The sequence below is a fragment of the Sarcophilus harrisii genome, chromosome 3, assembly GCF_902635505.1.
Source record: "Sarcophilus harrisii chromosome 3, mSarHar1.11, whole genome shotgun sequence".
Taxonomy (NCBI): Eukaryota; Metazoa; Chordata; class Mammalia; order Dasyuromorphia; family Dasyuridae; genus Sarcophilus; species Sarcophilus harrisii.
In genome coordinates, this window is record NC_045428.1 from 334,192,369 (window position 1) to 334,208,982 (window position 16,614).

Consider the following 16,614-nt stretch of genomic DNA (forward strand, 5'->3'; position numbering starts at 1 on the left):
GCATAGTGTGCTATACTTGAGGAGGATTCCTAAACCTACCTCTCCTTCTAGGAAAGGTCATACACACTTGTCCAAGAAATTAAGATTCAGATATCTTTTAGATGAATAAGGAAAATCTGAATCAAGACTGACCATTCTACTTGGCTGACTTTGTCCAAAGTAATGTAAAATTCTCATTTTCTTCATCTTAAGGATTTTATCAAAATTAAAGAAATGAAATGATCATGTACTTTGATATATTTAAACTATTGCTCATAAACATTTTTATGATACATATTTGGAAAATCAAGCTTTAGATTTCTGAATTTAAAAAAAATAGACTTTTAAATTAATACTTCCAAAACGAAATCAGATACAACATCTCTAGCACACTCCTATTCAAGAAATTATTAATACTGAATTAGCATCTTTTATTCTGGGAGGACAAAAGAGAAAAGAAAGAAGACAAATCATGTCTTGATTTGGTGAAAAAAGAAGAATTTTTCTTTAAAGGGAAGTGATTTCTTTTTTTTTGGCAGAAATAAAGGAAGAAGCTTATTTTACTTTAAAGATGTTATTTTGCCCTCAAATTAGAGCCAAATGTTTCACCCAGAATCAATGATGACAAAGTTGTTTTAAAAAGTGATGATTTCCATTAAAAATGTGTCATTGCAGTTTTGACATTTTAAAATTCTATTTGTAAAATGTAAATTAATAAAAGTACACATACAATAAAAATAATCAGTAAAGAATTATGCATTACCTTTTGTATTCATTAAAAAAGATCTTTCTTTTTCTAATTCCAGGGGAAAGTTCCCAGAATAAGGAAGAAAACTTCCATGTATGTTATATAATTGTCTGGTCTTTTATAATTAAAAGATTAATTAATTAAATTAAAATTAAAATTAATTAATTAATTAATTAAAATTTAAAAATAAAAAACATAATTCAGCTCTGCATTTAGGATGTGTGCTACTCCCACACCAGTGATAAAGTATCTATAAATTCATGAAAATCTGAATGGTCATTCGGAATATCAGTGATCACATTGTGAATAGTTCCTTTGAAACTATGGGTTTATTTGGTAACCAAGGTATAATGATTTTATTTCAGAATATTAAAGTATCAACATGGTTGTCATCTATAAGGAAGTTACTTTCAAAAACTATATAGTTTAAAAGTATTTTCATCTTTGTAGTATTTGTTGCTTGTTTTTTTTTTCTTTCACAAGTTTTTTTTTTTCCCAACGTGATCTGATTTTTCTTGTACAGAATGATGAGAAAATATGTTTAGAAGAATTGCATATGTTTAACCTATATTGTATTGCTTTCTCTCATAGGGAGGGAAAATGGAGGAGAGGGAGGGAAAATTTTGGTACACAAGGTTTTGTGGAGGTGAATGTTGAAAACTATCTTTGTATGTATTGAAAAAATAAAAAAAAAAAACCTTTTAAAAATTTAGTTCAAGTATGAGCTTCTGTATAACAAAATCTATCATAAGAAGCCGAGCATGAGATTGGTATAGTGGAAAGGTTGCTGAATTTGGAAATCTGTTCAAATTTTAGATATAACACAACTTGTATCCTCAGGTTTATATGAAAAAATGAAAGGCGGTGGAGTGCTTGACTTCCAAAGTCCATATGTCTTGCTAAAACAGTGCTTACTCAATTATATATATTTGACTTTAATGGGTAGCTGGAGGAGAGAGGAAAAGCTGTTCTTGCTTGATCCATTGGTATTTGTTGTATCAATGAATTGAGATAGAAATGGGGAATGGGATGTAAAAGAGCAAACATCTAGGTGATTCAGTGGAAAGAGTGCTGAGACTAGGGTGAAGATTCATCTTTCTGAGTTCAAATCTCCCTCAGATATTTATTAGTTGTATAATCCTAGGCAAGTCACTCAATCCTATTTGCTTCATGTTACTTATCTGTAAAATGAGCTGGAAAAGGAAATGCCAAAGCACTTCAATATCTCTGCCAATAAAACTCCAAATAGGGGAATTTGAAGAATCATATATGACTGAGAAATGACTGAGAAATAACACTCATAAGCAAAATGAGACCTGGGAAAATATATTAATATAATCAATTAGAAGCCTGGCAGAAGGGATAATTTAAAAGAGTAAAAAATAGGAAAGTGAAAACAGGGGATGGGTGTTCAATGAAGAAATAAGTCTCCAAGTGGACATGATATAGAGGAAAGAAGGGTGGGGAAAAAAAAGATAAAAAATCATTGATGATTGAACAAGCCCAAGAAGTAGAAAAAGGTGAGCTGGTTACAAACATTGTTTGACACTGAGAATGTGTCAGGGAATTTCAAATAAAAGATAAATACATGAATCTAGCATTTATTAAACATTTGCTATTTGAAAAATACTGTAAAACAAATAGGTGAAATAATTACTGTTCTGTAAGACTCCACTTTCTTTTTAGACACACACACACACACACACACACACACACACACACAGATACATTCAAAAAGCATTTGGAGTGAATTGACTTGCAAAAAGTCAGACTCACACAGTTACTAAGAATCATGTCTAAGATCAGATTTGAATTCAGTTGTTTCTGACTTTAGGGACAATACTCTAACTATCATGCTACCTAGCTGCTCCTCTTTAATTATGTCTAGGCTTTGTTTTTATCATGGCTGTCAGGCAGTCCAGTAATTTTTTGAATTATTTCTCATGGACCTTTTTTCTAGGTCAGTTTTTCCTCCAATGAAATATTTCAGAATCTCTCTTTTTTCATTCTTTTTGTTTTGTTTTATTTTTTTTTTAATTTCTCATTAGCTTCTATTTGCTCACATCTTAAGGAATTATTTTTAAGGAATGTTCTTAAGGAATTATTTTCTTCAGTGAGCTTTTGTGCCTCCTTTCCATTTGGTAAATTTTAATTTGTAAGAATTTTGATTTTGATTTTTTTTTTGTTTTGTTTTTTACAGTGAATTTCTGTGACTCTTCCCATTTGGTCAGTTCTGCTTTTTAAAGCATTTTCCTCATAATTGACTTTTTTGTACTTCCTTTATCATTTGACCTATAATGTTTTTAAGGTGTTATTTTCTTCAGTAATTTTTGTATTTCAAAGTTGTTGACTCATTTTCCAAGATTTTCTTACATCACTATTTGTTTTCCAAATTTTTCCTTTACTTCTATTACTTTATTTTCAAAATCCTTTTTGATCTTTTCTATAGTCTGAGACCAATCTACATTTTTTTTCTTGGAATTTTTGTATATAGGAACTTTGACTTTGCTATATCTTCTTCTGAGTTTGTGTTTTGGTCTTGTTTGATACTATAGTAACTTTGATTGGCCAGAATTTCTTTTTAATTGTTTGCTCACTTTTCCAGCCTATGACTTGACTTCTAACTCTTTGTAAAAGTAAAGTTCTGCTTCCAGAGTGGAGAATGAATTGTCTTAAAGTTCAGGGGTTTTTTACAACTGTTTTTAGAAATACTTTTAGGAAACTGAAAGTTTTCAACTCTTATCCTTAGATCATATGACTCTAATATAGGTGTTGTTACTCTGCTGGCCTCTGCTCTTGTCTGTGAATTACCACAAGCACTCTTTTCTGCCCTGAAACTGTGAGGAAGGTCCCTCTTTTTGTAGCCCCAAACCCCGTTGGCCTGTGATCCTGCTAATTCTGTGACTACTACCTAGGATACGAACAGGATCGACTTATGGGCAAAGGAACAGAGCCCTGCCTCAGAGCTAAGAGATCCCTTTAATCTTCTTGTGATGAGTTGTGCAACTTTTAACTCTGTAGGCTGGGAACCCCTGAATAAGTTGAACCTGATTTAGTGGCTCCCAAAGACTATTCCTGGTTTATTGGGGATTGTTCTATGCTAATGTGGCCTGCAATGAACTGGGGTCTACTCTCAACCTGGTGGAACAGATCTTTCCTGCCAACTTTCTAAAATGTTTTAGGGGAGAAAAGTATTTTACTACATCTTTTTGGGGGATGGTGTGGTTCTGTAACTCTAGAATTTGTTTGGAGTCAGTATTTATAAGTATTTGAAGAGATTTTGGGGAAAGTTCAGATGAGATCATGCATTTATTCTGTCATCTTGGCTCTTCTTCTGATTCTGCATTCTTATTAGGGAGATAAAACACTGGAGAGAGATTTCAGTTGTGAGGGGGATTTAATCTAATTGCCAAAAATTACTCAAACCAGCTCAGTTTTATAAGGTAAGTTATGGATTATCTGTATATTCATTTTCCTTAGGTGACCACATATTTACAATGATAGAGATCTTACAGTGTTTACTAATGAAAAATAATTCATTGTGCATTACTTACCTATGCAGTTGCCTTCCTCTTGGAGAAGTCTCTGTGCTCAAGAAATAACTGTCCAAAAATGTGAAGAAATACTGTTAGAGAAGCATCTAGTTTTCTCAACATCATCATTGAATTCTCATTTGATTTCCAACATATGAAAATAGCATTTTATAATTTCCAATAAAACAAAGTAATTTGATTATAATAATTCTACTCTTAATACTACTAATTTCATTTATAATAATTATAATAATTACATACTTAAAACAATAAAGTACATTTATGAATGCCTTTCCCAAACCTCTCATTTTCATTTTGGGAGATTAAAGAGAAAAAAATAACCTCACAATATTTATTGAAGTACAGTAAGTACAATGATGATTACAAGTGAACATACTTCATTTTTGACAAACCTGATTTCTAACTTGTTAAAGCACAAAAAAAATGCTCACATCTTTTGAGTACTTTCATCATATGCCAAGATTTTTATGACTTCCCAGTTTCCTGATGTCAGATGTCGCACACTGATTTGCTCACTTTTAGGCTGCAAAGAAATAGAAAATATTGATTTTCATTTTATTTAAACAGCTTTAGCTTGGATAAGATGCATATTTTAAACTTAAAACAGCTTATATTTGGAATATGCTGTTATTATAAAGAACTGCCTGTATATGCCATATAACATCTTTAGTTATTTAATCACAGATTCATAGAATATTAGAGCTAGAAGAAATCTAGACACCATTCTGTATATTGTCTTTATCTTTCCCACTAGAAAACTAAAGCTAGGAAAAATCAATGTTTGTTTATCACTTAATTTTTTATTTGAAAAAATTCTGAATTAATACTATAAAATAAATACGATCTTATGTAATAAGGTAGAAAAAGAGAATTGAATGTGAAACTACAGAACTCTTATGTACAGTTTTCTTTTCTTTTTATGTATAAAATCATTTCTATGTAACATTTGGTTAATCAAATCTAAGTTCAAAACTGCATCCATATAATCATACACATATATAAAAAATGTACAAAATATTATTTTCTTGTCTTCCCTTTAGACATATAATTGATTTGAGAAAGTTTCCACTTAAAATTCACAGGCTACATGCCAAATAGTAAGTTACAGTATATTTAAATGCAAGTATGTTTGACAGGAAATTAGATGTAGATCATTCTGTTCTAGATGGATTGAAACTGATCAGTTTAATCAAAATTTATAACTAGAATGTGGAATGGGTCAGCAATTACAACAAAGAAATCCAAACTGTATCTTTGACCCTTAAATCATGTATGTATGTATATATATATATATGTATATGTATTTATACATACATATATATGGATGTATTTATAAAGTTTTAGATTACTTATACCTTGAAATTTCTCCTATTATTGCAATAAAAGAAAGATTTACCATGTCCTATCTTACTTGAAAAAAAATCTTTTTTTTAAAGGCAGCATCAGATTTACATTAAAATGTTATTCTAAATTTACCTATTTACCTACATATGTACATATGCTTTTGTCAAGAAATATGACAAATACAAAAAAAAGTTACAATACTTTTGGTGCCTAGATCCAAATGAATTTTAAAAGGAAATGTCTCCCAGCACAATTCTTAGTGAGTATTGGGGTAGGTTATACCAGAATGGTTTGGAAAAAAGTCCTGGACAGTGCTAACAATGAATGGCTAATATGAGGAATTCTGAACTTTTCAGATAAGCAGTTGAAAAATATAACTCAGCACCAAATAGGAAGATGTTAAAGGCAGAGAAGTAGTAAGACATAGGTAGTGAAGTTCAAATGAAGAGTTCCAAGAACACTTTGGCAAAGCTATGGAACATAAAATAGTCAGTAAACATTTATCAAATATCTACTATGCACCAGGCAATATAAGTACCAAAACTACAGGAAAAGGCAAAAGACAGCCCTCAAGGAACTTACAATCAAATGGTAGAAACAAAGTGAGAAATAATTAAATGAAGGGAAGGTATAGAATTAAGAGGAGTTGAAAAAGGCTTCCAATTGAAGAATGGATTTTAATTGAGGCTTAAAAGGAAATGAGAGAAAAAATAGGTGGAGATGAAGAAGGTAAATATTTCAGGTACATCAAATGGTTGGAGAAAATCCTGGGAGATGAAAGCTAAAAGATGGAGTGACTTCTTTGGGGAACAAGAAGGTCAATGTCATTAGATCAGAGAATATGGGAGTAAAATAGGTTTAAAAAGAATATGAGGGGTCAGATTATGAAGGGCTCTCAATACCAAGAAGAAAATTTGTATCTGATCCTGGAGACAATAAAGAGTCAGTAGTATTTATTGGGGGGAGAGAGGTTGGATGGTGAGACCTATGCTTTAGGAAAATCACTTCAATGAATGAATGGCACTGGAATGGAGTGGAAAGAAACATGCAATTTTTGTGATAATCCATGTGTGAGGTGATTTAGGACCTTCATCAGAATGATGGCAGTGTCAGAAGAGATAAATTAGTATATTTGAAAGATTTTGCAAAAATGAAATTGGGAGGCCTTGGTAAAATGGATTTTCCACCCAGGGGAATGGTGAAAGAAGATACAGATAATGTTGATACAGAAGTAGGGTAATGCCCACATCTCAACATCAGGTAGGTCTGGCAATAAAAAAATAATCCAGTCATAATGATTGTCTTTCAAGGACAGGGTAACACTATTGCTAAAAGTCTACAAAGTCCAGATCATAGAGAAAGTAAGTAATGTGTACCATACAAAGGCAAGGTCTTAGATTACAAGTAAACTGAAGAGAGCCTCAAATACTAGGACTAGAATACAATGTGAACATCTTGGTTACAAAAGAAAAGGAAAATACCTGATCATTAGAAAGCTCACAAATTCAGATTAGCAGAAGGGAACACTTGAGTCACACAAGTTCCATTTAACTCATTCAATCTTGAGCATTGAAACTAAGTTCATAGTGAAGTTATATAGTTTTTATTATGGCCAAAAGATATCCTGGGGCAGAATTACAGGCTGATTATTACTGAATTTTTCACAGAAAATGAAGAGTAAAATGAGACAATTATCCGTTTAATTAAGCAAACATATATCACATGCTTATTGTATTTAGAGCACTGTGGTTAGACATTGGTGAGATACTAAATTCAAGATACTAAGTTTAGAGAGAACAAAGTCCTTCTCTTGAAAAAAACCTATAATCTAATGCAGAAATCTACATGTATATGAACAGGTACCCCTAGCAGCAAAATGTCCAATAAATGTGACAAATTTGAGCGATAAAAAGTCAATAAATAACAATCCCATATACTCAATCAAAACCCTCACATAAAAAATCAGTCCCCAAAGATGTGACCATTTGAAGATACAGCAACATCTGAATAATCTGGGCAAATCAAAATGTTCTATTTTACTTCATATATATAATGACAATTAAATAACACAGTGAAATATTTTTTCTCTGATATCTATTATCCATATCAATATTTTTTCTTATTTTTCAACTCAAATTAATTCAACAAAAATTCCTCAAATGCCTACTATATTCCAAGAATTGGGCTAGACATTAGGATTATACAGATAAAAGGAAAATAGCCCCTTCAAACAAAGAAATCAAATTCTTCTCTGTATTTGTCATACACCTTAGAATTACTGCATACTCCTAACTGAAAAGAGAATCAAATCTAGACTTGTATAATCACAACCCGTGCTACATGAGCATAGTTTTACAAATTATAAGTATGTGATCAAGTCCTTCTAAATGAATGAACAAATATATGTCAACTTTTCTACAACTTGGATTTTGGTTTGCTTATGGTAGAATCCAAGATTATAAATTGAAGATAATAATGACTCTAGGCCTTAAGGAACAAAATTGGTTTTATTTGGGTCCATAGCATCCATATTCACAATGGAAATATACCCTGTTTGTGGAGAGGAAGGAAATGACATCATGCTCTTTGGGTTTATTGTAAAATTACTCCTAAAGTTATTAGCTTTAACTTCAAGTCTTTGTAACAACCTTTTCCCCTTCAAATCTAGCACTACAAGAGTCAACAAACAGATCATTTTCAAGGAAAATGGAGGACACTTATAGTCATTTTTAGTGCTTCTATGACCCAGGAGATTCCTGCCATCTTGCTTTTCTTTATCAATTCATAGAGTCATGGTGGGATCAGATAATAAGAACTGGAAGTGATTTCCCAGGTCAGTTCGTATTACTTCCTTATTTTATATTAGAGGAAAATGACATCTAGGCAGTTTAAGTGGGTTGTCTAAAGTTAAATAGACATCAGAACTGAAATTTGAATACAGCTTCTCTGCCTCCAAAATAAAAATTCTTGATCCTGAATAAAATTTCTGGATTTAATTCACTGGCAATAAAATCCATTCAACAAAAATTTATTGAAGTTTTATAATTTATGGCATATATAAAGTAAGTCTGATTTCAATGAGTTTTGATATCCTTTATCCTAAAAATTTATTTGGTCCAACAAAGCTTATTGGGAGATGATCATTCTTTCTTTTCTTTTCTAAGAAAAATTTTAAAATATTGTTAAGTTTTAGGACACATTCAGTATTTTATACTATATTACAATAAGATATTGTTATATATTGCTAATGTGTGTCCCTAACTCTGGAGAATTCAATTCTCAGAAATCTGATCAATTGTCATTCATACAGCTCAGCATGGAGGCCTTTAAAAATTGAACACTTCACAACTTTTTCTCCCTTACATTTTGCAATGCAAAGTGATTTTGCAAATACTAAAAAACAGAAAATTTTAAAGATTATAATATTTAAGTATATCTTGAAAATATGAAATTTCTGTTAAAGTTTATAATGGGAAATATTAAAATATATAGAACAATGGAAAAAAATTTTAGGACCTTGATTAAAAATCCACCTCTACTTGTTGAATACTTTTCAAAATGCATTTGATCTACTAAGCTTTGGTTCTTCATTTATGAAATGAGTCATGTAACTGAATGAATTTCTTTCCAGCTCTAAATTACATAAATATATGATCATGTTTCAATGGGAATCATTTTTAGGACAATACATACTACATGTAAGTATTATAAAACATTTTTTCATATTATTTCAAAATTTGTTTCAGGACATGTCACATATTCTATATCTTTTATTAGGTGTTTATATGTAAACAATTGCTTTCATTTTGATGTTACTCAAGAAAGTTAGTTATCAATTTTTTACCTCCAGGTTAGATTATTTTTTCAAACTCAGATTTATTTTTATCACTAAGGGGAAAGGATATGGGACGGTTACTATTAGAGTATTGGTCCTATCACCATAGGGTTTGTGTTTAAATTCTACTATTAATGCTTGCTGCTTTTGTTATCTTGGGAAAACCATCTACCCCATTGGGGATTCAGTCTCCTTAGCTTTGACATGAGGACAGAAGATGAAATTACTCATGAGGTATTATATAAATATAGATTAAATAATGCTTTTTTAAGGATCTAATTGACAGAAGTGATTTAGTGTCTAATTGTTTACTGATCAACCTATGTATGTACTGGGAAATCCTTATGTATTCAATAACTAGTTTATTCACCTTAATTTCAGTAAGGGATACAAGGTTTTCCAGATGATAATCAGTTTTATCAAGCATTATTCAATACAATTATTCAAGATTGAAAAAAATAAAACAAAAGAAAAACTTTTTTAATCCCAATGTCCTTGTGACCAATATAAGTAGAGAGTGAACCACCATGTTGGTTGATTACTGCACCCAAGTGATTACTGCACTTCTTGATTCCTGTACATCTATCCAGTAACAGTCACAAGATAGAAAGTTGTTTGTGGTACTAAAGGGCCAGGGAATCTAATACTTGCATATCAGTGAGTAATAAATTGTCTGACTGGTGAGTCTATGACGACTTGCATTATTTCTTGCTACCTTATCCAGAATTTCCTCATATTATAAACTTATTTTTAACTGTTTATTGACTAAAATTTAAAAAATAAAAATATTATAATATTTACATTGTACATTTAAAAAGTCACTTAAATTACTAAGAAATGGCAGGCAAACTATTTTTGTGTAGATTTTTTATATTAGGGTTCCAAGGTATTCCAAGGTAAGACATTGAGATACAGTAGTAAACTTTCATAATTTTTCTCCTTATTGGATTGAAGATGTGATGGAATAGAGGAAGAAAAATTTTAATACTGTATTGTTCATGCAATTGATAATGCATAATGATAGTTGAAATTACACAAAATGAAATCATCGCTTCAAATCAGTTTAATTTAGTTTGAATAAAAAATGTTCTACTGATGAATAAAGAAAATGAATTAATTTACCAACATGTATTTTTTTTTAATTTGATGGAATTTTGGGAGCTGGCTAGCCCACTATGTTCTGTTACAAGTCTGAGTCACTTAATGTGATTAAGTCTGTGTTTTTCCAAAATGTAAGGGAGAAAAAGTAGTGAAGTGTTCAATTTTTAAAGTCCTCCATGCTGAGCTGTATGAATGACAATTGATCAGATTTCTGAGAATTGAATTCTCCAGAGTTAGGGACATACAATAGAAATATATGCTTATTGAAAATATCTGAAGTGATCCAATGCTTAATCACAGTGCTTAATACACTTTTAAACTCTGTGTTTGCTTTAGAAATTACCGACAATGAAATTAATGCTGTGTGCTAAGCATAGCAGACAGACACATTTTATTTCATTTATGGCAAGTCATATCATCCTGAGTGCTATTTCCTGATAAGCATTGGTCAGTAGTTATGGAATAAAGTTTCTTTCGTTTCACTTTATTAAGTTAATAGACATATAAAGAATTCACAAAACTTTTTCATGTAGTAGATAGCCAACTAACATATAACAATCCAAGAGAGCTCTTCTAATATCTTGTGGGTCAATATCTCATAATATTTAAATATTTTTTCTTCTGGCCATGTGGAGAATATAATCAGTTTTTCATTTGCATAGGAATGGAATGAGAATATGACCATTTTCTTTTCCATTGAAATCATTATTTATTGCTCAGAAGCTCCTCACAACCACCACTTCATAACATTTTCCTGAGTATCTTTGAACAAAATAGAAATTAAGCTGCATTGCTGTAAGATGTGTTCCCAAGTACAAAGCACATTCTATAAAGAGAACTTCAAAAAAGGTCACATTGAGGAAGGTAGATTTGAATTTGGTCTTCAGAGATAAGTAGAATTTATATAAGGAGAGATTTGAAGGAAACTATTTTTTGACAGAAAGAACATTGTCAAAGATTTAGAGATGATAATGAGTATGGTGTATTCAGAGGATTTTTGAGGATACTAACCCAGATGGAGTGGGAATATAGGGACAATGGTAAAAGTGAGGCAAATTTTAGAAGGTTCTTGATTTCCAAATTGTACCATGGAGGATATATGATATATTTTGTTCCATTGAACAATAACGGACCACTCATTAGCTCCTAAATGGTCAGATACTCATACAACAAAAGGCAAATCAAGAGATTAATGAAAATTTAACCAAACTATAGAGAAAATTACAAGTCTTACCTGAACAATGAACATGGCAATGTGATGGAATTCTCCTCGACCTCCCTGTTTAACAGGGACTGTCATAAAGAACTTGCTTCCATCTTTGGAAAACACAGGTTCCTCATTCTGTAATTATAGAAGTACATGCAAAAATCTGAGATTTGTGTAGGAAATAAATGAATGCACTCACAAAGATGCAATACAATAATTATCAAAAATCCATTTCTTGAAAATAATTGAAAAATTGAGTTAGAATTAGTAAAACATTCAAATTCTAGGATATAAAAAGTATTATTAGTTTCAAATGCACACAGATCTATGCCTAACAAAGGCTATATAATAGAGTACATTTGTGGAAGAGAATTCTTAGAAGAGAATGGTAAATAAAATCAGAATGTTATAGATTTATGTTAGCTCTCTCTATATATGTATATACCTCATACATGAATATTAAAAGAATTATAATTTTGAGAATTGCAAAGTTTCTCAGAAACTAATTAGTTCAATGTATACATCAGATATCTGTTAATAATTTTTTGCAATCTTAAAGCACTATAAAAAAGCTTATGATGACCATCAGTATCCATATATCAACTTTTACACTGTTCTGCAAATATTTTCTCATCTAATTCTCTCATATTATTTTACTTTTTCAAATACATGTAGAGATAGTTTCCAAAATTCATTTTGGTAAAACTTTTGTGTTCTAAATTTTTCTCTCTCCCTCCCTTACCTTCCTCCTCCTCAAGGTAGCAAGCAACCTGATAAAGGTTAAATATATTCAATTCATTAAAACATATGTCAATATTTGTTATGTTGAGCATGTCATCAGATAAAAACAAAACAAAAGAACACACAAGAAAAGAAAAAAAAATTATAAATCCCTAACTTAATCAAATGATTTTGAAGAGTGCTAATTCATAATGTAATTTTAGGTCTGGTATAACTGGCCCCTTTCCTTTAAATTTTTTGCCTTAATTTATAGGAAATTCTTGATTTATTTTTTATTTTGCAGATGAATTTTATAATTCTATTCTAGATAAAGTATTTTTGGCACAGTATTTGGCCACTGTATTTGGTTGGTATGGCACTGAAGAAGTTGATTAAGTTAGGTAGAATTGTCATGTTTATTATTAGCTCAGCCTATACATGAACAATTGATATTTTTCAAATTGTTTAGATTTGATTTTATTTGTGTAAGATGTGTTTTATAATTGTGTTCATATACTTCTTGGGTTTGTCTTGGCAGGTACATTCCAAAATATTTTATGTTGTGTACAGTCATATTAAGTGGAATTTCTCTTTCTAACTCTTTCTCTGAAATTTGTTGGTAATATGGAAATACCAATTATTTATGTGGTCTTATTTTATATTCTGCAAATTTTCTAAAATTGTTAATAGTTTCTAGTAGGTTTTATTAAGTTGATTCTTTGGGATTCTCAAAAGATACCATCATCTTATGAACAAAGGGTGTTATTTTGGTTTCTGAATAAGATATCTAATTCCTTGAATTTTGAGTGTTTTTTTTAAGCTTATTATTTTCAAAACATATGCATGGACAATTTTTCAATACTGACTCTTAGAAAACCTTGTGTTCCAAATTTTCCCCTCCTTCCCTGCACCATATCCTTTAGATGGCAAGTAATCCAAAATATATTAAATTAATTAATTTTATTAAATTAAATCCAATATCAGTATACATGTTTATACAATAATCTTGCTGCACGAGAAAAATCAGATCAAAAAAAAATTAAGAAAGAAAACAAAATGCAAGCAAACAACAAAAAGAGGGAAAATGTTATGGTGTGATCCACATAAAGTTCCCACAGTCCTCTCTCTGGGTAGAGATGGCTTTCTTCATCACAAGGTCATTGGAACTGGCATCAATCATCTAATTGTTAGAAAAAGTCACATCTATCAGAACTGATCATCATATAATTTTGTTGTTGCCATGTATAATGATCTGGTTCTGCTCATTTCACTTAGCTTCAGTTCATGCAAGTCTTTCCAGGCCTCTCTAAAATCATCCTGCTGAACGTTTCTTATAAAACAACTATATTCCATAAAATTCATATACCACAATTTATTTAGCCATTCTCCAAATGATGGCCATCCATTCAATTGACAGTTTCTAACCACTGCAAAAAGGGCTGCCACAAACATTTTTACATTCGTGGGTCCATTTGCTTCCTTTAAAATCTCTTTCAGATATAAGCCCAGTGGAAATACTGCTGAATCAAAGGATATGCACAGTTTGATAACTCTGTGAGCATATCTCCAAATTGTTCTCCAGAATACCTGGATTCATTCACAATTCCACCAACAAGGTATCAGTGTCCCAGTTTTCCCACATTCCCTCTAATGTTTCTTATTATCTTTTCCTGTCATTTTAGCCAATCTGAGAGGTGTGTAGTGGTATCTCAGAGTTGTCTTAATTTGAATTTCTCTGATCAATAATGATTTAGAGCACCTTTTTATATGACAAGAAATTATTTTAATTTCTTCATATGAAAATTGCTCCTTCCTATCCTTTGCCCATTTACAAATTTGGAGAATGGCTTGAATTCATATAAATTTAAATCAATTCTCTATATATGTTAGAAATGAGGTCTTTCTCAGAACCCTTAAATGTAAAAAATGTGTTCTCAATTTATTGCTTCCTTTCTAATCTTGACTGTATTAGTTTTGTTTGTACAAAAACTTTTTAACTTAATATAATCAAAATTATTTATTTGATATTCAGTAATGAGTACCAGGTCTTCTTTGATCAGAAATTCCTTTCTTTTCCACAGATCTGAGAGGTAAACTATCCTATGTTCTTCTAATTTGTTGATAATATCACTCTTTATGTCTAAATCATGAACCCATTTCAACCTTATATGGTGTTAGGTGTGGGTCAATGCTTAGTTTCTGACATATTAGTTTTCAATTTTCCCAACAGGTTTTGTCAAATACTGAGGTCTTATCCCAAAATTTGAGGTTTTTGGATTTGTCCAACACTAGATTGCTATAGTTATTGACTATTTTGTCCTGTGAATCTAACCTATCCCACTGATCAACTTCAACTACTCTGTTTCTTAGCCATTACCTATTGGTTTTGATGACCCTTACTTTATTTAATATAGTTTTAGGCCTGGCACAGCTAGAACACCTTCAATGGCATTCCCCACCCCCTACCCCCCTTAATTACCTTGAAATTATTCACCTTTTGCCCTTTCCGATGAACTCTGCTATTATTTTTCCTAGATCTGCAAAATAATTTCTTGGGAGATTGATTGGAATGGCACTAAACAATTAGATGAATATAGGTAGTATTGTCATTTTTATTATATTTGCTCTGCCTACCCATGAGCATGTGATATTATTCCAACTGATTAGACCTGACTTTATTTGTGTGGAAAATGTTTTCTAGTTGTGTTCATATAGTTCCTGATTTTACCTTGGCAGACAAATTCTCAAATATTGTAAGCTACCAGCAGTTATTTTGAATGGAATTTCTCGTTGTATCTCTTGCTGCTGGACTTTTTTAGTAATATATATACAAATGCTAATGATTTATGTGGATTTATTTTGCATCCTGAAATTTGCTAAATTTGTTAATAGTTTCTAACAGTTTTTTAATTAATTCTCAAGGATTCTCTTAATGTAAGAATATTTAAAAAAAAACTAATTCTAATTCTTTAATCTCTTTTTCTTCTCTTATTGCCAAAGCTAACATATTTACAACTATATTGAATAATAATGGCAATAGTGGACAACCTTTTTTCACCATTGATCTTGTTGGGAATGACTCTTCTTTTTCCCCATTACATATGATTCTTGCTTATAGTTTTAAATAGATGCCACTGATCATTTTAAAGAAAAGTCTATTCCTATAGTCTTTAGTGTTGTTTTTTTTTTAATAGAAATGGGTATTGGATTTTATCAAAAGCTTTTGCTGCATCTATTAAGATAATCATATGATTTTTGTTAGATTGACTACTGATATTGCCAAGTATGCTAATTTTTTTTCCCTAATATTGAACCAGCCATGTCTTCCTCATATGAATCCTATTTGCTCATAGTGTATATTCCTGGAGATGACTTTCTGTATTATTTTTGCTAATATTTTATTTAAGATTTTTGCATTAATATTCATTAGGGAAATTCGTCTGTAATATTCTTTCTCTGTTTTAACCTTACCTGATTTAGGTTATCTCTTTTAATTAAATCTATTTTTCTTTTTGTTTGATCTGAAATCAGGATTGCTACCCATGCTTTTTATCTCACCTGAAGCATAATGTATTCTGTTCCAGCCTTTTACCTTTACTCTGTATGTATCACTCTGTTTTAAATGTGTTTCTTATAAACAACATATTATAGGTTTCTGGCTTTTAATCCACTCTGCTATTCTCTTTCATTTTATGGGAGAGTACATTCCATTCACCTTCACTGTTAAAATGACTAATTCTGTGTTCTGAAAATTTATTTACCCTAAGTTATGCCTTTCTCTTTTCTTTCCCCCCTTCCCACCTCCTCAGTATTTTGCTTTTGATGATCATCTCCCTCAAAAAATCCTCCCTAACTCCCTTTTTTTTTCTCCTTTCTTCTTCTACTTCCTTATAAGTTGAGACAAGTTTATCTGTGAAACCACATATGTCTGATATGCTCTCTTTAAGCCAAATCTGATGAGAGTAAGATTCACACAATGTTTATTCTCCTCTCTTTCCACCCTCAATTATAAGAGGATTTCTTTGCCTTTTCATGAAATGTGATTTCCCTCATTTTATCTCCATTTTCCTCTTTTTTCTAGTATAATCCCCTACCTCTAGTTTCCTTTCCATATTATAATAAAATC

General features: G+C 31.0%; 1 protein-coding gene across 1 annotated transcript in view; it reads right to left on the reverse strand.

Moving 5' to 3' along the window:
• Positions 1 to 16,614, reverse strand: part of DPP10 (dipeptidyl peptidase like 10) — an 817,253-nt gene that overhangs the window by 43,593 nt on the left and 757,046 nt on the right. The window contains exons 13-15 of the mRNA XM_031959980.1: positions 11,796 to 11,903; positions 4,713 to 4,804; positions 4,282 to 4,329 (exon numbers count right to left, since the gene is read on the reverse strand). Of these exons, the coding sequence (XP_031815840.1) occupies positions 4,282 to 4,329; positions 4,713 to 4,804; positions 11,796 to 11,903 (248 nt within the window). The remainder of the gene's footprint in view (positions 1 to 4,281; positions 4,330 to 4,712; positions 4,805 to 11,795; positions 11,904 to 16,614) is intronic.